The 22,087-nt window shown below is 49.0% G+C and overlaps 1 protein-coding gene across 2 annotated transcripts; it reads left to right on the forward strand.

Moving 5' to 3' along the window:
* Positions 1-410: 410 nt before the first annotated feature.
* NPBWR2 (neuropeptides B and W receptor 2) lies at positions 411-2,944 on the forward strand. 2 transcript variants are annotated; one of them, XM_088674735.1, is made up of 3 exons: positions 490-761; positions 1,045-1,106; positions 1,219-2,944. In XM_088674735.1, exon 3 carries the CDS (start codon positions 1,526-1,528, stop codon positions 2,588-2,590), a length of 1,065 nt encoding a protein of 354 aa, XP_088530861.1. In that variant the 5' UTR covers positions 490-761; positions 1,045-1,106; positions 1,219-1,525; the 3' UTR covers positions 2,591-2,944. The 2 variants fall into 2 exon arrangements, with proteins under 2 accessions (XP_088530862.1, XP_088530861.1); XM_088674736.1 differs by lacking the exon at positions 1,045-1,106 and having other exon boundaries at positions 411-761.
* The last annotated feature ends 19,143 nt before the right edge of the window (positions 2,945-22,087 follow it).

Raw genomic sequence — 22,087 nt, forward strand, 5'->3', positions numbered from 1 at the left:
CTGTGTTGTTCTAGGTCCTTTTGTCCCCCATTATCTGCAACTTGGCATAAATTTAAGAAGGGGCACAGGAATTGGGCACAGCTGTCAGGGAATTCAGCTTTTGGAGGTATGTGAGTCCCAGTTACCCTTGTTTCAAAAATTAACCACACACAGTTTCTCCTTCTCCCCCCCCCCTTTTTAAAAAGGAACCACAGCATTTTGTAGGCATTTTGTAGTCCAACTCAGGTGATCATTACTTAGGCAGACTAAAGGAGAGATAAATAATATTTCCTCGGTAAGACCCAGGGTAATTTATTTGGTTTAGTTACACACACACACACACACACACACACACACACACACACACACACACACGTGCAGCAGGAATATAGCATGTCAGCCCACCACAGGATCCTCCTTTGCTTCTGATGGAGACGGGAGAGCCTGAACAGTGAGAAGCAGCTGGGTAGCGATGTTAAGAGTTAAATCTGAGAAATCCTGACACTCAGAGCTAGAGGAGAGTTTCAGCTGATGAAGTAGGAGCCTAACCTGGACGTTGTCTGATTTCTGCAGTGCCTGAAAGGAAAGGAGTTGTGGGGGGATCACAGCAACTCAACAGCTTAAAATCTAGTGGGGCTCTATTTATTTCTCTGCTCTCTGCAAAGCTGGGGTGCCAGTAAGATAATCTTTGGGGACGTTGTTCAGCTCCTGTTTCTTCCACATTGAAGCCACTTGCTGGGAGCTGGACTTGGAGTGAAGAGTAACAGGAAATCTACACAAAGGTAAGGCTAGTGACATCTCTCTTTAAATATCATTTTTCTCTTTTGCTTTGATGCTCTTTTTCATTTCGGGAGTTTGCTTTCCAATGCTGCACAGGCATGCGAGTTTGGGCATGTTCAAGATCGTTTTGGGATGCCTGCATTTTGAAGCTGCCACTCGACATGCTGGTGCATGCAACTTAGACAGGGACAGGACTTGGTGGCATGGGGAGGGGGCTTTGGGCTTTTAAGAGGTTTATATATTCTTGTCTCATTGTTCTTTAATGTCCCCATCCCTTTTCTGCAGGGCATTAGGAAGTGTCTGCTGCATCCCCAGGAGCGAATGAAATCACAGCTGTAATGGATGGGGTATTGCTTTCTTCATTGTCTCTGAGTGGATCTGTGGGGAGCAAGCTTTGCCATGTCCTAATGGCAAGTAGCTAAAGTTAACATCTACTTTCATTTCCATCCCTTGATGCAGAAAAGGGGCCGGTGGATGATTAGATGGGCACAGCTTGTTCAAGGAGTTAATCGGATGGCAGCTTTCATTTAGAGCAAGAGCAGCTCGGTTTTAAATAGCCAGATGATCGTGACTAATACAGAAGAGGCACAGCTCAAAGGGCTGCTGTTCTTGACACGGAAGATCACTTTCCTTTTACTTGCCTAGCTTCGATTTGGTCCTGCCCTCGACAAGCATTTGCGCTTTGGGATGCGATCTAAGGCATCTAGCACAATCCGCACATCACCCTCGACTGGACTTTCTGAAAGCAGCCAGATCACCCCGGGATATGCTTCCGGTCCCCACTTACCTACAATATAACTTGACAAGCAATTGGGAAACAGAGCGAGGAGGTATGGCAGACCCCGGGAAGGATGGAGACCTGAATGCCAGCTGCAATGGAATGGGTGACCCCTGCGGCACAGGCAATGTTACGAGCTACAACCTCACTTCCCAAGAACAGTCCCCAGACTTCTACGTCGTCCTCCCTGTGATCTACTCCGTAATCTGTGCTGTGGGTCTGACGGGCAACACGGCCGTCATCTACGTGATCCTCAAAGCCCCAAAGATGAAGACGGTGACCAACATGTTCATCCTCAACTTAGCCATCGCCGACGACCTGTTCACTCTGGTCCTGCCCATCAACATAGCTGAGCATCTCTTGCACTACTGGCCTTTTGGGGAGGTCCTCTGCAAGGTCATCCTCTCCATAGACCACTACAACATCTTCTCCAGCATCTATTTCCTCACCGTCATGAGCATAGATAGGTACCTGGTGGTCCTAGCTACCGTCAGCTCCAAGCGGATGCCCCATCGCACTTACCGGGCAGCCCGTATCATCAGCTTCGGGATCTGGTTCCTAGTCACCCTTATTGTGTCCCCCTTCTTCATCTTCGCCAATGTCTACGAAGACGGCCTGGGTATCAAGAGCTGCGGCCTCAACTTCCCCCGGCCCGAACAATTTTGGTTCAAAGCCAGTAGGATCTACACGCTCATCCTGGCCTTCGCCATCCCCGTCTCCACCATCTGCATCCTGTACACCATGATGCTGTACAAACTGAGGAACATGCGCTTGAACTCAAACGCCAAAGCGCTGGACAAAGCCAAGAAGAAAGTCACCATCATGGTCTTCATCGTCATGGCCGTGTGTCTCTTCTGCTGGACACCCTTTCACCTGGCCACCATCGTGGCCTTGACCACTGACTTGCCCCAGACCCCTGTGGTCATTGGCGCCTCCTACTTCATCACCAGCCTGAGCTATGCCAACTCTTGCCTGAACCCGTTCTTGTACGCCTTCCTAGACGACAGCTTTCAGAAGAGTTTCAGGAAGATGCTGGAATGCAGAGCTGCTTGAAATATCAGCCGTGCCTCCTGGAGCCTCACCAAGGCCCCTTTCGCATTCATCATGGCTGTCGACGGCAACTCCTGCAAACTTTGCAACACGTGTCCCCGAAAAACTTTGCAGCAGTGTCTCATTTTCATTTGGATGCTGCTTTTGTCTTCTCTGTAAGGGCCCTCCTGCTGTGCTTTCATTGCTTTTCTATTTTGCTTTGTTAGAATGCCTATAATATATATATTGTCAGAAAGGGGAAGGAAAAGAGATCTTGAACTTGTAGAAATGTCCTTTTGTGTGTCCTTAGTCTGTGTCTGCCCCCTGGTGGACAATAACAGGAAAAAAATCCTAATCAAATAAACAGCATGAAAATGAGAGGTCGGGGTTCTCTGTGTGGATGGGCTTGGGTGGTTATTTTTATTTATTGGTAAAATATTTGTACCCTGCCTGTCACCCCACAAACAGCCTCCCCAAGGCAGTAGCTAAAATATACATTTCAATACAATGCTTTGTTTAAAGGGCTGGATTAAAAACACAATTGTACAGCAGATAATAGAATCATAGATTTATAGAGTTGAAAGGTACCCTGAGGATTGTCTGGTCCAACCCCCTGCAATGTAGGAACGCACAGCTGTCCCATATGGGGATTGAACCAGCAACCTTGGCATCATCAGCACCACGCTCTAACCACGGAGCAGATGAGCAAGTCCAATCAAACACTTAGAATCATGGAATCTTAGAGTTGGGAGGGACCCTGGGGGTCATCTAGTTCAACCTTCTGCAATGCAGGAATCTCAGCTAAAGCATCCATGACAGGTGGCCATCCAACCTGTGCTTAAAAACCTCCAAGGAAGGAGAGTCTACCACCTCCCTAGGAAGACCGTTCCACTGTCCAACAGCTCTTACTGTCAGAAAGTTTTTCCTGATGTTTAGTCAGAATCTCCTTTCTTGTAACTTGAAGTCATTTGTTCGAGTCCTACCCTCCAGAGCAGGAGAAAACAAGCACGCTCCCTTGATGTAATAGAATTATTATTTTTTACACCTGACCCACCTAAATTGCACAAAAGAGGGAGCCAGGTGAACCTCTCTGGACTGGAAGTTCTACAACTTGGGTGCCACAATGGAAAAGGCTCTGCCTTGCATACTACGGTAGCAAACCACATATCTGATGGCAATGGGGCACAAGACAGGGTGTCAGATAATGTGCTCAGGGGATCCGGGGAAATAAGTTTATAGGGATTTCTGGAAAACAATAATCATTGTAAATTTTGACCAGAAACGGACTGGAATCTAATGCATACGAAACCCCTGCTAGATCAGGCCAAAGGTCTAGCTAGCTCATTATCCTGTCCTCAAAAGTGCCTCTCCTGGAAAGCCTGAGTGAAATAGCAACTCTCCCTAATTGTGATCGCTAGCAGCCAATGCTCAGAGGCTATATGCCTCTGACAGTGGACATGCAATATAGCCATCATGGCTAGTAGTCAGTGATATCCATGAATATCCTCCATGAATTCGCATTACATTACATTTCCTACAAGGTCAAGGCAGTGGAGATGGTTCTTCCCTCCTCATTTTTATCTCACAACAACCCTGTGAGGTAGGCTATGCTGAGAGGCAGTGACTGGCCCCAGGTTGCCCAGCGAGCTCCATGGCTGAGTGGGGACTTGAACCCAGGTCTCCCAGTCTAATCTTCTATCTGCCACACCACACCACACCTGCTCTTATGCGTTTGTTTAATCCTATTCGAAAGCCATCCAAGTTGATGGCCATCCCTACGTCGTGTGCTGGTAAATTGGAACAGTAACTATGTGCAGTTTTAACTATTTGTTGCTTGAAGGAGTCCTCCCAGCTACTTCTAGGTGTGCACCCAATAAGGCAGTTGCTGCAACAGAGAGGCTCTGTCCGTGTCCCAGATTCTGTATCTTCCCCTCCCAAGCAAGCAAAGACTTGGCCAGCGTGCAACCTTCTGCTCCTCCCTCTTCCATCTTCTTCTGGTCCTGGGAGACAGTGGAGCAGGAGAGGTGGGGACAGGAAGAGGAGGTGTGGAAGCCCTTGACTCGATGCCAGCCTGACCTGTCTCCCATTTCTGCACCTGTTCTTCACTCTCCAATCCTGCAGCTTCTCCTCCCTCTGACTCTCATCTCCCAGCTCCTACAGGTCCTCCCAATTCACTGACCCCTTCTTTTAAGTCAGCGTTGAACCCCACTTCTCCCGCTGCCCTCTTTTATCAGTACAGTATTCTCCTGAGCATCTTCAGCACTGACCTGCTGGACAGCTCCTGGCCTCCCTGGCAGGATTTTGAAAAGCATGTTAGAGCTACTGTAGAAGGAATGAGGCCTGGAGCCAGGTGCACGTAAATACCAGGTGAGAGGAGTCTTAGGCCTGGGGGCCAAATGCGACCTTCTGGGCTTCTTTTTATGGCCCTCAGGAGTCTCTCCAGACCACACCCTTCACTGGCTCTGCATCACCCCACAAAGGATTTTGCCTGGCCTGAATTTGTCCTTGATTGCTAATAATTCTTTTTGCATGCCTGGATGGAGAGGGGTGGGTGAGTGTGGATGGAAACTAGCATACTATACGAATAAAACATTTGCATTTGTTACTCCAGTCAGACTAGGCAGCAGTGAGCTAGATGGAAATGCAGCCTGACCTAAATGCCTGCCAAGAAACCATGTCTTGTTCCACCTTCCTGACACCCAACTCTACCTGTCTCTAGACTCTTATGAGAGACTATTCTTCCACCTTGTTGTTTCATTTCCTGGAACTGCTTCCCCTCGAGAAGTCAGAGTGTTTGTGCACATTTAATAAAATGCCTAAAATCTGAGATCAGGAAGGGAAGGCATCACAAAAAACAGGCGTTCTGAGTCACATTTCCCCTTTCCTTTCCATTTGGGAAATAGCAGTTTGTTCTGCCTCTTAAATGGATCCTATTTTTGTTCCTTTCCTCTGCTCCTTTTGCCATGATGGCATGATTCACACATTAGAACACAGCACAAAAGGGGTTTATCAAACATCCAACATCAGGGCACAGCGTCCTAAAAGCACTTCACTGAATCTGCGCCTTAGTACAGTTCTGAAGGCCATGAATATTTCTTTCCCTTTATTTTTTAATAAGTGCTTTTAAAAAAACCACCCTTCTGTCTCCAAAATAAATCATGTGTAAAAGTATTTGGCACTCGGGGACTCTCGCAGGGAACTTGGCGTTCTGTGTGAGTGTGATGGCTTCGCTGCCAAACAAATTGCATTTTCCATGCTACATGTCGTCTGCTTCTCTGACCTTGTTTCAAACATGCAAAGAGATTGATGGCAGCTCCCTGGGGCATTTAAGAAGTCTCATAGCCTGAAGTCTCAAACCCCCTGTGAAAATATTCAACCTCAGTTGCCTTGCTGAACAATCTTTGCTTGGAGATATCAATGAAATCATGAAAGGGGGTGAATCCTGGCTGCAGGTTGTGGGATCTGGGTCTGCACATTGGATGGCACCAGCTAGGAGAAATAGCTAGGGCAAGATCAGGGATCAGTTGTGCTTGGACACCCAACTCCCAACAGTTCCAGCCAGCATGCTCAGTGGTCAGGGACCATGGGCATTGTAGTGAAAGATTCGGGACAGATAAAAGAAAGTTCTTCACACAGCACACAATTAAACTATGAAACTCACTCCTAAAGGAGGTGACGATGGCCACCAATCGCCAGATGGCTTCAAAAGGGGATTGGGCTAATTTGTGAAGAAGAGGACTATTGATCAATGATGGGACATGTCTTGATGCAGGTGCATCATGATGCTTGATGCATGTCTAGGGCAGGTGTGTGCAGTGGGGGTGAGGGCAGAGGATGAATGGAGCCCACCACATCTGCCCAGCCACCACCACTACTGGAGCAACACCAGCCCCGAGTGGCATGGCTGTTGCACCCACCTCGTGTAGCCCTCCCCAGATCTGAGCCTTGCAAGGCTGCTCAGGGAGGGTGGTGTGGGGACGCGACAGCCTTGATTCTTCAATATCAACTTTGTTATACTGGTTGTGTTGTTTGGATGCCTGATAGAATCATAGAATCATAGAGTTGAAAGAGACCACAAGGGCCATCCAGTCCAACCCCCTGCCAAGCAGGAAACACCATCAAAGCATTCTTGACCTCTGCTTAAAGACCTCCAAAGAAGGAGACTCCACCACACTCCTTGGTAGCAAATTCCACTGCCAAACAGCTCTTACTGTCAGGAAGTTCTTCCTAATGTTTAGGTGGAATCTTCTTTCTTGTAGTTTGAATCCATTGCTCCGTGTCCGCTTCTCTGGAGCAGCAGAAAACAACCTTTCTCCCTCCTCTATATGACATCCTTTTATATATTTGAACATGGCTATCATATCGCCCCTTAACCTTCTCTTCTCCAGGCTAAACATACCCAGCTCCCTAAGCCGTTCCTCATAAGGCATTGTTTCCAGGCCTTTGACCAATTTGGTTGCCCTCCTCTGGACACGTTCCAGCTTGTCAGTATCCTCCTTGAACTGTGGTGCCCAGAACTGGACACAATATTCCAGGTGAGGTCTGACCAGAGCAGAATACAGTGGCACTATTACTTCCCTTGATCTAGATGCTATACTCCTATTGATGCAGCCCAGAATTGCATTGGCTTTTTGAGCTGCTGCATCACACTGTTGACTCATGTCAAGTTTGTGGTCTACCAAGACTCTTAGATCCTGATTATCACCTTCCAAAGCAACTTCTCTATTCTGAACTGAAAAGTGGAAAATGTAGTACTGGTGGTCAACAAAAGAGGTTCAAAGACTCTCTCAAGGCAAATATTTTTAAAAAACATGTAGTATAAACACTGACAACGGGGAAACATTGGCCTGCGAGCATTCCAATTGGAGAACAGCCTTTACCAAAGGTGTCATGGGTTTTGAAGATGCTCAAACTCAGGACGAAAGGGAGAAACGCACTAAGAGGAAGGCACGCTTGGAAAACCCTCACCGGGATCCACTCCCGCCTGGAAGCCTATGTCCCCACTGTGCAAGGACATGTGGATCCAGAATTGGCCTCCGCAGTCACTCATTTTTCAAACCGTGTTTATGGAAGACAATCTTAATCAGCTATGAGTGATCGCAAAAGAAAGAAAGAAAGAAAGAAAGAAAGAAAGAAAGAAAGAAAGAAGGAAGGAAGGAAGGAAGGAAGGAAGGAAGGAAGGAAGGAAGGAAGGAAGGAAGGAAGGAAGGAAGGAAGGAAGGAAGGAAGGAAGGAAGGAGAAAGCACCCCTCAATCCCAGCCTTGCACTAGGCTGGGGTCAAAGGGCTCACAGTTGTCACGTCCACACAGTCAGGGACTGGACTGAAGGGGACGAGATGGAGTAGGAATTGTAGAGATCCCTCCTTCTCCTGACGCTTCCAGAGGAGAGGGAAGCAGTATTGATTTACAGCAAGGGTTTGAGGAAGGTCACAGCACTGAGACAGGGGAAACAGAATAGTTGGGAGGTGTTAGGAGAAGGGGAAGCAGAGCCAGGAGAGACAAAGCAGCCAGCTGACACGTTGTCACTGGAGAGTATTTCTCACCCCCCCTTCTCCCAGAATTTGCCGTTCATTAAGGGTGGAAGAACGAAGGACCCAGAGGCAGCTGGCCACGAGTGGCCACCGTAACGGAAAATGCTGTTGCTAGGGAGGAGGGAGGAGGAGCTCACTTGGAGCAACGCCATTATCGGGGCTTACTGCATTCTTTTGTCTCTCGCTATTATGAAGGAATAAAGTCATTAAAAGGGGCTCTACCTTGTTTTCTCTGCTTCGTGATGCCACCAGGGGAGGGATGGAATTCCCAAGGTCCGACACAGCCGTCCACCCTTCAATCCCAGCCTTGCACTAGGCTGGGGTCAAAGGGTTCACAATTGTCGCATCCACACACTGCCTTCCCCAAATGGCTTTGCGAGGCTCAAATCTGGGGAGGGTCGCATGAGAAAGACATGACAACGATGTGCCTCGATCCCAGCCTCGCCAGCAAAGGGTGCGTGGCTGCCGAGTCCCTCTCATGCTGCCCTCCCCAAGTGGTGTCGCAAAGCTGTGTAGGGCTGACTCAGGGAGGGTGGTGGGAGCAGCGTGGCCTTCCTCAGAAGAATGCGCCTGGGGCTATCACCCTGGTAGACACCCCCCATGCCACACCCCTGCAATCAATGGGCCCTACCCCTGGTGGCTATGCTCTACCACCACAGCTGGAGGCAGAAATTCACTTAAAGACCAGTTGCTGGAAGCCACAGGAGGAGAGAGGGCTCTTATTCTTGAATCTGGTACTAAGGCCTTCTTCTGCAGGCATCTGAGCAGCCACTGTGAGAACAGGATGGTGGAGTAGATGGGCCATTGGCCTGATCCTGCAGGCTCTTCTTATGCTCTGATGTCCAGCAACATGTGGCAGTTCTCCAGCCCTGATCCACACTCTGGAAAGGGTTCAAAAAAACCTTCCCTTCCACCTCCATTTCCAACACTGGCATTCATCTCATAAACAAACCCTGCGGATTGCAATTTAAATGTTATTAATACGGGACTGTAATTGATGGAAGCCAGCCTAAAGATGAATCAATAAGGTATTAGATGTCCAAAGTTCTGACTAGGGAGCCTACAGCAAGGTAAAAATCAATGTGCACATGGTCGAGATTTTGCCAAGACAAATTTATTAGGCGACTCAACGCAGTCCTCGTTGTTTAGAGTCATTAATCTCCGAGCTTAACTCCTCTCTTGAATGACGTGCCAAAGCCATTTGGACACATTAGCAAGCCCTTTGGGTCCTTTGTGATGACAACCACAGGCAAGGATGGTGGTGGAGGGAAAAATAGAACTAATTGCACTGAGGAAGAATCTCAAGTGCAGGCTGTCTTCATTTTTTGAAATTAATTTTTTTAAAGATAAGGATACCAACCATAATAACAAAAGCAAAAAAAAATCCCTTCCCCATACTACGAAGGTAAGTAAATGCAAATAAACTTGATGGCCAGTGATCCATGTGATGGTTCTGTTTCTCATCCCAGAATCCCAAGGATAGAACCCCAAGGATACTGGCAACTGGGCTCCTATGGGAAGTCTCTTTGATTTCTAAGAGGGAGCTGCTATTGTGCTCCTATCTGCTTCGTTAACAGGTTTATTGCTTCTAGAACTAGATCAAAATTCCATACTTTATTTATTTCTTGGATATCTCCTGCATTTATAGCCCATTGTTTTCTCCAAGAAGCTCAGGGCGGTACACATGGTTCTCTACCCTCCTCACTGAATCTCCACAACAACCCTGTGAGGTAGGTTAGGCTGAAAGACAGCCTAGGCTGAGCTTCATGGCCAAGTGGCATTTGAACCCTGGACTCCCAGGCCCTAGTCTGACACCCTGACCGCTATAACACACTGACTCTGTTTCATCTTAGTCACTGTGTTCCCACTCTGGCCTATTTCTGGAGACAGAGGGGCACATTTGAGAAGGGATAAAACTTCCTAGAGCTTGGCTTGCTTACTCCAATCAACTGGACACCATCCCACTTGGAGGAAGGAATTGGGGAAGAGGTTGGTGGATACCAGCTGGTAATAAATAAATGTAAACTGGGCATGTGTGTTCCTCTCCAATGTTCAACAGAACTGCTTGACCGATTGCGTTCAAATTTTAACACAAAGTCAAATGCAGCTGGAATAGCAAGCTCATACCGTTTTCAAAGACAAATGTCACACCTGGGCCACGCATGCTGGGAAATAGAATCAGGAGACCTTGCACAACAGTGGCCTCTAGCGGCTACACTGGTACTGCAGGTAGGAAATCTTCCCACTCCACAGCAGCTCGGCAGACTAGGCCGAGTAGAGGTTTGCAGACTAGGCTGAATAGAGGTGGGGGCTCCCTTGGGTGGGGGAGGGGGAGGGGCGGGAAAGGTCATGGGTCATGACAGGGTGGGGCCGATCACAGGGATGAGCCCGGGGGTGGGGGGAGGAGTCAGAAGGGGGACTCTGAGGGCCCATTTAACAGACTAAGCCACAGCAACGCGTGGCAGGGCCAGCTAGTATATATACACACACACACATTCTCAAATAAAAGACATTTCAACCCCTTTCTCCCTGCAATTTTGGCTGAACTTTGGGTGGTTTGAAAGTCTGGATGGCCTTGTCTAGGGAATGTTTTTGGCCCCCAGGCTGGATAGCTAACTGTTCCCACCGCCCATGTGCCAACTTTCACAGGTGAGTGGGGCACCCCACCTTGTCAGTCACTTGATGTCATAGTGGCATCAGATGACTGACAGATGGATTGGATCCAAACAAAATTAGTTGTACCATTTCCAACAAAATGAATGAGACTTAAGTCATTACAATTGTTTCTTAATGGTTTAAACGGGACTTAAGTTCCACTGAGATGTAAGTTTGACTGACCAAATCAAGGGTCTTTAAGCCAAGCCTTATGAGGAAAGGTTGAAGGAGCTTGGTATGTTTAGCCTGAAAAAGAGGAGACTGAGTTGAGATAGGATAGCCATCTTCAAACATCTGAATGGCTGTCACATGGAAGATGGAGCAAGCTTGTTTTCTCCTGCTCCTGAGGGTAGGACTCAAACCAATAGCTTCAAATTACAAGAAAGGAGATTCTGACTAAACATCAGGGGGAAAAACTTTCCGACAGTGGAACGGATGACCTCGGGAGGTTGTGGACTCTCCTTCCTTGGAAGTTTTAAAGCAGAGGTTGGATGGACATCTGTCATGGATGCTTCAGCTGAGATTCCTGTATTCCAGGGTGTTGAACTAGATGACCCTTGGGGTTCTTTCCAACTCTGCAATTCTACGATTCTATGCTGTATATGACCCACTCTCTGCAGTTAAGTCTGGATGTCACACACAGAGCCAGGCAATATTCTCCTCAGGGTTTGCCACAGGTGGCGTATGGCATGCCCTGTTGAACACCTTCTTTAGTAAGCAAAGCTCCAAAGCACGTAAGCTACAGAACCATGTCTTCATTACCAAACACCCATTGCATAAACTCACATATTTGGAGAGTAACTGAGTAGCGCTGACAGTCCATAAATCACCAGAGCTTGAGCATGTGCCAGGCTTACTAAGTATGTCGCTTAGCTGTCTTGAGCCAAAGAGTTTGCATAGCGTGACATCAAATCTAAATTGGAGATTTGGATGTTTGGATGTGTCGATGATGGGACCGCGGGCTTGGCGGCATAACCCTTGCATCACCCATCACTGCCACCAAATCTGCCTTTAAACAAAGCTCTTCCAAAGCTGGTTTTCTACTTACAAGAAAGGAGATTCCAACTAAACATCAGGAAGAACTTTCTGAAAGTAAGAGCTGTTCAACAGTGGAATGGTCTCCCTTGGGAGGTTCTGGGCTCTCCTTCCTTGGAGGCTTTTAAGCAGAGGTTGGATGGCCACCTGTCATGGATGCTTTAGCTGAGATTCCTGCATTGCAGGGGGTTGGACTAGATGACTAAACAGGGCTGCCTTCAGATGTCTTCTAAAAGTCAGGCAGTTGTTTATTTCCTTGACATCTGATGGGAGGGTGTTCCACAGGGAGGGTGCCACTACCGAGAAGGCCCTCTGCCTGGTTCCCCGTAGCTTCATTTCTCACAGTGAGAAGAGGACCTCAGTGTCCAGGCTGGACGATGGGGGTGGAGATGCTCGTTCAGGTATACAGGGCCAAAGCCATTTAGGGATTTAAAGGTCAGCACTTTGAATTGAAGTGATGACTCCAATGAAATTGATGGAAATGGGGGGCATAGCTGCCAAGTTATCCCTTTTTTAAGGGATTTTCCCTTATGCTGAATAGGCTTCCTCGCGAGAAAAGGGAAAACTTGGCAGCTATGATGGGGGGAGGGAGGAGGAGAGCAAAAGACCATTTATCGTGTGGGGCGGGGGGGGGGGGGAGAATGCATCCTACTTTACAGAGGGTGGTCCAATGCCTCAATGACTGTCAGAAAATAGACCTCCATTTGAAAGAGATCTCTATCTGAACATATCTTAGAACCCTAAGACAGGGAAAGGGGAAGGCTTGAAGTGTGTGCCTCTTTAGAGCAACAATTTCTAAAGCGTTGCATTCGTATGAATTAGTATACATTGTTTTTATGCAAAACTTCATCCTCTTTTGCAGTTTTATTTAATGTTGATGATGCATGTTGGTTTTTTTGTTGGCCACCCAGCTTTAGAGCATAACCCTCCTGCGCCACCTAGTGATGACTTGTGGAAGAAGGCTGAGCCGGCACACCATGACTCTGGGCCCCCTTAGGAAGACCTGGGGGCTTTGTGCCTCAACAGCAGGGGGGGCCAAACTAAGGCCCAGGGGCCGGATACAGCCCAGTTGCCTTCTAAATCTGGCCCGCGGACTGTCCTGGAATCAGCATGTTTTTACATGAGTAGAATGTGTCCTTTTATTTAAAATGCATCTCTGGGTTATTTGTGGGGCATAGGAATTCGTTCATTTCCCCCAAAAAAATATAGTCCAGGCCCCCACAAGGTCTGAGGGACAGTGGACCGGCCCCCTGCAAAAAAGTTTGCTGACCCCTGCTCAACAGGGCCATTGTTGGGGAAGGGAGGAAGGAGGAATTGGACGCAGATTACAGGGCAAAAGGGATGCTGTCTTTCAGATTAAGTCCCCCACAACCCCAGACACACATAGATGATGGTGGGGAGCAGTGCTTTTTTCTGGGGGGGATGCAGGGGTACACATACCCCTAAATATTTTGCGAATCTAAGCTTAGCAGTATTTCAATATGAGTAGGAAAATGAGAAAATGAGAGAGCCCCTAAACATTTTTTTAAGGAAAAAAAGCACTGGTGGGGAGCCAAGTTCTTGCCAGACAAAATGATGCCTCCTCCCTCCCTGTTCTGGGGTTTCTTCCAACCAATTTTGGGGAGCACGGGGGAAGAAGGAGAGGAAAGCCCTGTTGCAAGAGCAGAAGTCCTTGCTTTGGCTTCTGCTGACGGGGCTGGTTAGGCAAATCTGCTCTTGGAAAGCAATTTGAGGGCATGGATGTCACACCAAAGCACATTTTATGAAACGTGGAAAGGTTGGGTTGCATTCAATGCTAGTTCTACTCAAAGCAGACCCATTAAAATGAATGGGCATGACTAACACAGTTTCATTAATTTTAGTGTGTCAACTCTGAGTAGGCCTTGGTTGGAGATAAAATGGCATTGTTTAGGGCAGGGGTCAGCAAACTTTTTCAGCAGGAGGCCGGTCCACTTTCCCTCAAACCTTGTGGGGGCCATACTATATTTTGAGGGGGGGAATATGAACGAATTCCTATACCCCACAAATAACCCAGAGATGCATTTTAAATAAAAGCACACATTCTACTCATGTAAAAAGACGCTGATTCCCAGACCGTCTGCGGGCCGGATTTAGAAGGCGATTGGGCCGGATCCAGCCCCCTGGCCTTAGTTTGCCTACCCATGGTTGAGGGTGCTAAACTAGGAGCTGGGAAACTAGGGTTCAAATTCCCACTCAGGCATGAAGGTCACTGGACGACCTTAAAACAGTTTCCTTCTCTCAGCCTACCTCACAGGGTTGTTGTGAGGATTAAACGGGGAGGCTGAGGACTGTATAACCACCTCAAGCTGTTTGGAGGAAAGGTAGGGTATAGATAAATACGTAAATACAAGGATCATTCCAGGAAGGAATGTCAGTGCAAGTGGTGTTTTGTTCCCCCTTAACATTTTAAGAACCTCCTGCAAAGGTTCTTCACAGAGCATAGAACTTAATTTGGAACTGTGAACAGAAAGAAGCACTTCTCTTAGGGCAAAGAACCACTGCAACTTTTTCATGTACTGTAGGTAGCATAGCCCAAATGTGTTGTGATGACCTTCTTTGTACACCAGAGAGAGCTCTTATCCCAGTTTTCAAATGCTACCTTGGGTAATAGTATCCAATTTTATTTTATTTTAGTTAATAACGATAGCTGCTAATGTGGCTACGTATAGGCTTTATAGAGTAATCAAGCTACAGTCGATGCTTGAACAGTTGTGAGTGTGTTGCGGTGTGTATGTGTCAGTCTCAATTAATGGCTGCAAACTCTGATCAGTAGCTGTGCACATGACTTGTACATTTGCTTATTTCTATGGCTGTTTGTGTACACATGAGTATGAATATTAATTATTTGTGTGTAGCAGAAGCCATGGAAAAACCCAAAATACATAAAACAGAGTGAATAATAATAATAATAATAATAATAATAATAATAATAATAATAATAATATTTATACCCCACCCTTCCCAGTCAAGAGCGGGCTCAGGGCGGCTAACAACAAGAATATCAAAGCAAGCATTAAAAAAAATTCAATTAAAATGCAGATTAAATACAATGTTAAAATTCAATTTTAATATTAGGAATCTACAAGTGTAACCTCATTTAAATATCTGTAGGAGGAAGCCTTAGGGGAGGGTAACACCAGGGTCAGACTGAGTCAGTCCAAAGGCCAAGCAGAACAGCTCCGTCTTGCAGGCCCTACGAAAAGATGACAACTCCCGCAGGGCCCTCATCTCCTGAGAGAGAGCGTTCCACCAGGTCGGGGCTAGTACTGAGAAGGCCCTGGTCCTGGTCGAGGCCAATCTAACCACCCGTGACTCGGGATCTCCAGTATGTTATTATTTGTGGACCTTAATGTCCTCTGCGGGGCATACTGGGAGAGGCGGTCCCGTAGGTACGAGGGTCCTAAGGCTTTAAAGGTCAAAACCAGCACCTTAAACCTGACCCTGTACTCCACCGGGAGCCAGTGCAGCTGGTAAAGCACTGGATGAATGTGATCTTGTGGCGAGGACCCCAAAAGGAGTATATCACATGGTACTCCCCATAAGGAGTATATCACCCCGTGTGAAGTGTATCACACGGTTAAAATGATTATTAAAACCAGGCATGCCTTCCGATAAAGAATTTGATGCCCTGTATACACAGAATCTGGTGGTTCTGATCCATTCAAGCTTATGCCTAAACTACTTGTGCATTGTCATCTTTTTTTTAAAAAAAAAAAGAAAGAAAGCCCACCTCTCTTTCTCTCTCTTCCTTTATCTCCCTTGTCAAAGATTGTCTGGCTGCAGAGGAATAGTGGGATCTAGGAAACCTAATCCCCAAGGGAAGAAGGCTCAGAGCCAGGGGATTGGTGGTCATGGGACGACATAACATCAAGTGGTCAAAGGGAGAAGAGGGAACAGACTCGGATGAGGAAATGTCAGAAGCTGAAAAGGTAACAGAGTTTATGGGACAGGAGGAGGCTTTGCCAGACGGTAGTCTAGACCCAGAGTCAGGAGAGGAGGAAGGCTAGGAGATAGAGATGAGACAGGATGCTGAAGAATCTAGGGAATCTCCCCCTCCTGCTGCGACCAGCTCCTCTCCCCCAATCAGAGGCGTCTTTGCCATAGGGACTAGTGGCACATTGCGCCAGGGCGCCAGCCTCTCCGGGGCGCTGGCGGGGCGCAACCAGCCACTAATCCCTATGGCTCCGCCGCCACCGCCGCCACCTTGGCTGCAGGAATCAGCAGGCTGTCATCAGGCAGTGGAGGAGGAGGCGGCACCCCAGAGCCTCGCAAGTGAGTGCAGGGTCCTGGCTGTCTGGCCAGGACTCCGCGCCATGCCTCCTTCTCCTTTCCCCCCCACTGTGTGCACGCTGGTGGCAAAGCCTCTCCGGAGGCCACGCTCTCCCCTTCCCGGCCCTGCAGTTCTCTGCGCGGCGATGGCTCAGCTGAGGCAGAGCCGCGAGGCCTCCCGGTGAGGGGGAGGCAGTGAGTGTGGCGGGCCTGTTGCGGGATGCGGTGACAGCGGGGAACAAGGCACCATGGTCGGGGTCTGGCAGGAAGGCGCACCGCGCTCCCCAGGAGGCTTCGGTGCTGCTCTTCCCCGGCCAAGGCAGCCAGGGGATGGGCCACGGCCTCCTGCACTAACCAAATGTGCACAGCTGAGGAAAGTGCAGGTGAGGCGGCAGGCGCGTGTGTGGGAGGGTGGGGGCACTCTAGGGGTCCCTGCACCAGGGCGCAAGATAAGCTTAAGACGATACTGCCCCCGGTCTCCCAGAACAAGTAGAGGAATGAAGAGAGCAGAGCAATGAGGGACTAGATCAGAGGTCAGCAACCTAAGGCCCATGGGCATGAGGGTCGCTTAACCGGCCCATGAGCCACCCCCGAACCGAGCGGTCTGTTCGGCGAGTCCCCGTGCACTGCGCTAAAGCAGCACAGCGCGACACGGCAACTCTCTTCCGCGGCATCCGAAAATTGTTTCTGCGCATGCCCAGACGCTGAAAATCGCTTCTGTGCATGCGTGATTTTCAGCATCTGGGCATGTGCAGAAGCGATTTCCAGCGCTGCACTGCGCCGGTCCAGCCCACGGAGGATCTCCACAGGAGTGAAGCGGCCCATGCCCAGTAAGCCTTGCCAACCCCTGGACTAGATGAAGGAGCTGAGATTGCTTTGGAATGACGTGGGGGAGGGGAGGAGTCTTAGGGAGCAGCGGGAAGACACAGACCTTCAGTCCTCGCAACTGCCTCATTCGGGCAAGACCTACTGGGAAGGGTTGCTGTGACCACTAGGCCTGAGCTGTTTTGTTTCCTGGAATAAAGAGTTAACTTCTTTGACATCGGGTCCTGGTTTTATTACTCCAGCTCCTGACATATCATGATACCTATAATACATGCTGTGTTTCTGTGTCATAATTTTAAATTAATAGACGCACATTTTTGTAGAGTTATATGAACTCTCTATTTAGGTGTTGGTTCATTAAGGAAACCTGGATATTTTAATATTATACGTATAATCACACATATGGCATGCAAGAATTGTCTGCCTTTTTAGTGGAACTGGGGTGGGGGTGAGGCTCGCTTTTTGTTGAGATTAAAGATTGAGCTGTTGGATCAGCCGGGGGCAAGGATGATCCCCAGGCATAATGCAGGAATGAATCCAGCCCGTCTCTCCATCAACATTCAGCACGCAGCTCTAGAGCGTTCCAACAGCCCTTTCCTGGCGATTTATTGCGACTCATGTCTTGGAGACACTGAGCACATATCCAGAGACCAGCAGAGATAAAACGCAGACGGAGCCAGGCTGAGGTTGTGTACTAAAAGCTACTTTATTAAGTGCAAGGCAGAACAAAAGGAAAACATGTCTCCTCTCACTGAGAGAAGTCCGAAGAAGAAAAAAACAAATGGAAACAGAATACAGCAAACATCCGCTCCCGTGCTTCCAACAATCGTTTCTCGAATGCATAACACAGGCATGTGACCTGCACAGTGAGAGGAATAGAAGCCTAGCATGAGCTAGGAATCGGGGGTGGGGGTGGGTCTGGGTTGATAAAGCACTTTATATTATCAAATATAAAGTGGGTTGTGGAAGGGCTGGAAGAGGACCCCTTTAGGTTTGGGCTGGGTGATTAGGCCTCACTAAAAGCTGAGTAACGGGGGGGCGTGGTTATTTAAATGAACGTAATTTGATTGGCGGGAGGGCCCCTTCTTATTATTAGTTTCTTTCGCTTACTGGTCACTCTTGCATTGGCGTCTGAATCTCCCTCCCACCCGCCGCTTTCTCCTACAGGTTTAGTCTGACCTTTCTTTGCCTTTTACGGGGTCGCCTGTCAAAGGGGCCCAGTAGGAATTTTGCCATTTGGCTGATTGGCTTTGCCACTTGGTTTTTGCCTACTGCTTAGCAAATCGTTAGGTTGGCGGTTAGGCTTTTGGTTATTGATTGGCTGGAAGAGAGGTGGAGCATCCAGGTGCCCACCTCCTTCTTAATGTTGCTCCACATAGAAGTATTCCGTTAAAGGAATCCCGGGGCTTACGCTCTAGTCCTTACATCCCCGCCATAGGCGGGGTTGGGCGGACCATTATGGAGTATGAGCCTTGGGGAACATTCTTGGCTGAGAGGGGAGAATGTCTGGACACAGCTTCCTCCTCTCCCAGGGGTGTTTACTTGACTTCCCTAATACGATTGGGGAAGTCGGAGCTGTTACTGTCCCAAGTGGACAGATTTGAGTCCTGTCCCAACTGGACAGATGAATTGAGCCCTGTCCTAAGTGACAGATGATTTGAGTCCTGTCCCACATGGACAGATGAATATGGTCCTTCATAGAGAAGGACGAGTGGTTAACCAAAAGCCTAAGCCAACACTCCAATTAATATGTATTTAAATAAAGTTGTGGCCAAAATGATGCCAAAAACCCAAACCTAAATTATTGTGTCTGTTGTGAGTTATTAGGGGAGGTTTTCTGTCAGCCTCGGTACACAAAATCAACATTGAGATTTTCAGAGAATCTCACCCCTTTCAGGTACTTGCATTTTGCTTTTCATTCTTCTCATTAGCCAGCTGACAAAGGGAATATTATTATCTGTTTTGTTTTGTTTAGTGCGGCCTTTGTTTTGTTACCTTGCTAGATTGTAGCATATTTTGTAGCATAAATTGTAAATATTTATTTACAATAAATATATGTGTTCTTTAAATTAATCATTTTGCATTTGTTTGTTTTTTAATTTGGAGGAGAAATAGAGGAGGGCTTGTATATGCATTGCAACAAACTCAGCATTGACCGCTTCCCTTCATTCACTCATTACGTAGGAACCTAGGAAGCAGCCTTCTGCTGAGCCAGACCATTGGCTTGCTCAATACTGTCTACATTGGCTGGCAGTGGCTCTCCAGGGTTTCAAGCAAGGAGTCTCTCCCATCCCTACCTGGAGACACCAAGGATTGAACTTGGGACCTACTGTGTGGGGCTTAGATGTTTAGTAGGAAACCACAAAGTATATTTTCCCAGACTATCTGTTAGTGCCAACCCTGCCCTCTGCTGGTCGGAAGGATGCAAGGTTGCTTATACAAAACACTTTCTCCCTGTGCAACATTGTTACCGTGTTTCCCACATTTTAAGACACCGTCTTATTGCTTTTTTTTCTCAAAAAACCACAGGGTGGCTTATTTTTGGTGGCATGTCTTATTTTTTTACGGTATTACGGTTTTTACAGCACCTTAAGGTCTTCTTGGCCGGGCCAGGCTGCTGGCTCGGGGCACTGCTGGGCTGTCAGAGCGCTGCTGGGCGCTTCGCGCGCTCCAGCAGCCGTTTCCGGGCGGCGGGATGGCGGCGGCCGGGTGGAGGCGAGGCCGCTTACTCTGGCGCTCAGCTCCGGGGCTGCTGGGCGCTCCGCGCGCTCCAGCAGCCGTTTCCGGGCGGCGGGATGGCAGCGGCCGGGTGGAGGCGAGGCCGCTGGCTCTGGCACTCAGCTCCGGGGCTGCTGGGCGCTCCGCGCGCTCCAGCAGCCGTTTCCGGGTGGCAGGACGGCGGTGGCCGGGTGGAGGCGAGGGCGCTGGCTCTGGCGCTCAGCTCCGGGGCTGCTGGGCGCTCCGCATGCTCCAGCAGCCGTTTCCGGGCGGCGGGGCGGCGGTGGCTGGGTGGAGGCAAGGGCGCTGGCTCTGGCGCTCGGCTCAGGGGCTGCTGGGCGCTCCGCACGCTCCAGCAGCCGTTTCCGGGTGGCGGGACGGCGGCGGCCGGGTGGAGGCGAGGGCGCTGGCTCTGGCGCTCAGCTCCGGGGCTGCTGGGCATTCCGCATGCTCCAGCAGCCGTTTCCGGGCGGCGGGGCGGCGGCGGCTGGGTGGAGGCAAGGGCGCTGGCTCTGGCGCTCGGCTCCGGGGCTGCTGAGCGCTCCGCGCGCTCCAGCAGCCGTTTCCGGGTGGCGGGGCGGCGGCGGCCGGGTGGAGGCGAGGGCGCTGGCTCTGGCGCTCAGCTCCAGGGCTGCTGGGCGCTCCGCATGCTCCAGCAGCCGTTTCCGGGCGGCGGGGCGGTGGCGGCTGGGTGGAGGCAAGGGCGCTGGCTCTGGCGCTCGGCTCCGGGGCTGCTGGGCGCTCCGCATGCTCCAGCAGCCGGTTCCGGGCGGCAGGCGAGGCCGCTGGCTCCGGCGCTGCTGGGCGCTCCGTGTGCTCCAGCAGCCGGTTCCGAGCGGTGGAAGAGCAGGTCTCCGGGTGGTGGAACAGCAGGTGCGGGTGGAGGATGCTGAAGGCGACGCGACTATTGTGGCTTGTGCGCTCAGTGGGGGGAAGGGAGCGCGCGCTGCCTGGCTAGCCGCGTCTTGTTACTGGCGATGCCGCGGGCTGCGGGCTGGTAGGCCTCCTCGGCCGGTCCAAGCAGAGACCCGACTGCTGGCTCGGCGCTCTGCCTGGCGCTGCTGCGCGCTCCGAGCGCTCGGTGCTGCAGCAGCCGCTGGGAGGCTTTAGAGTAAATGCCCTGAGCAGCATGAATTAATGCTACTGGCAATCAAGCAAGGGAGGGGAACTTTTTTTGGCTTGACAGACCCGATCGTTCTTCCCACCCCACACAGTGTTTGCAAAGCCACAGAGGCCCGGCCCCTGGCTCAGCACTCCGCCCGCGCTGCTGCAGGCATGGAGATACACTATGTCTTATTTTCGGGGTATGTCTTATCTTTCGCAAATGCTTAAAATTGCTGCCCTGGCTTACTTTATGACTACGTATTAAAAAGGGGGAAACACGTAGTTGGACCCACTGATAAGTCCTATTTCTTTTGGGTGAGAAACAAGGTTTCCATTGGAACCTGCATTAATGAATGTTTATGAGAAGGCGAGAGCTATTTCACTGCTCCTCTCCCCACCCCACTCCATCTTTCCCAACCCGAAGGGCAAAGGAGAAGTTAATCTTAATTGTAAATCCACATTTCAAACTGGATGAAAATCAAGCCCACATCTTTCCTGTGTTTGCTCCACTGTGAGTAACCCTGAAGAGGAAAAGATCAAAGGTGTCTGTGAACATCTTTGAAAGTCTTTTAAATATCAGCCTTGGGGGAAAAGACCAGCCTCAAAAATGCACTCTGGAATTGAGTGTTTATTAGCTCGCTAGGTTTTTGGAAAGAGCTCTTGCCTCTTTGAAATTTCCATGCAAGGTTGCAACTTGGAGATACAAACAAATCAAATAGTATTCATTCATTCATCAATTCATCCATTCATTTTATTTAGAAAATTTGTAAATTTATAAACCACTTGTTGGGAGCCGCCCAGAGTGGCTGGTGAAACCCAGCAAGATGGGTGGGGTATAAATAATAAATTATTATTGTTATTTGATCAAAAAACTATCCTAGCAGTTTATCAATTACCAGATTCTCTCAACCTCCATCAGTGGCCTCAACCATCCTTAGGATCACCACGAGAGTGTGTCAGCTCAAAGTTCAGAGTGGTTTTTTGTTTGTTTCTTTTTTAAAAAAAATATTTTTGCATTTTCAATTTTACAACCAACAAAAACAAAAAAGAAAAACAAAATACAAACATTCTATCCCCATTGTCCTAAAAATTACCCTTCAAATTCTGCTTTCAAGCAGCAGTGAAAACAGAAACTTACATTTTAACAGAAAATGCTGAACTAGAATAATAGAATTGTAGAGTTGGAAGGGACCCTGCGGGTCATTTAGTCCAACCCCCTGCAACTGACATTACATACTGAAATCCCCAGACCAAAGAAACATCTTTACCCGGTGCTGAAATGTCTACTCAGATTAGAAGTTGTTCTCCATGATCTCAAGCCGGAGTCTTTCCCAGCCCTGACACCTGAAATCCCTTAACGGAC

Source organism: Zootoca vivipara, chromosome 7 (assembly GCF_965207765.1).
Source record: "Zootoca vivipara chromosome 7, rZooViv2.hap1.1, whole genome shotgun sequence".
In the NCBI taxonomy this organism is placed as follows: domain Eukaryota; kingdom Metazoa; phylum Chordata; class Lepidosauria; order Squamata; family Lacertidae; genus Zootoca; species Zootoca vivipara.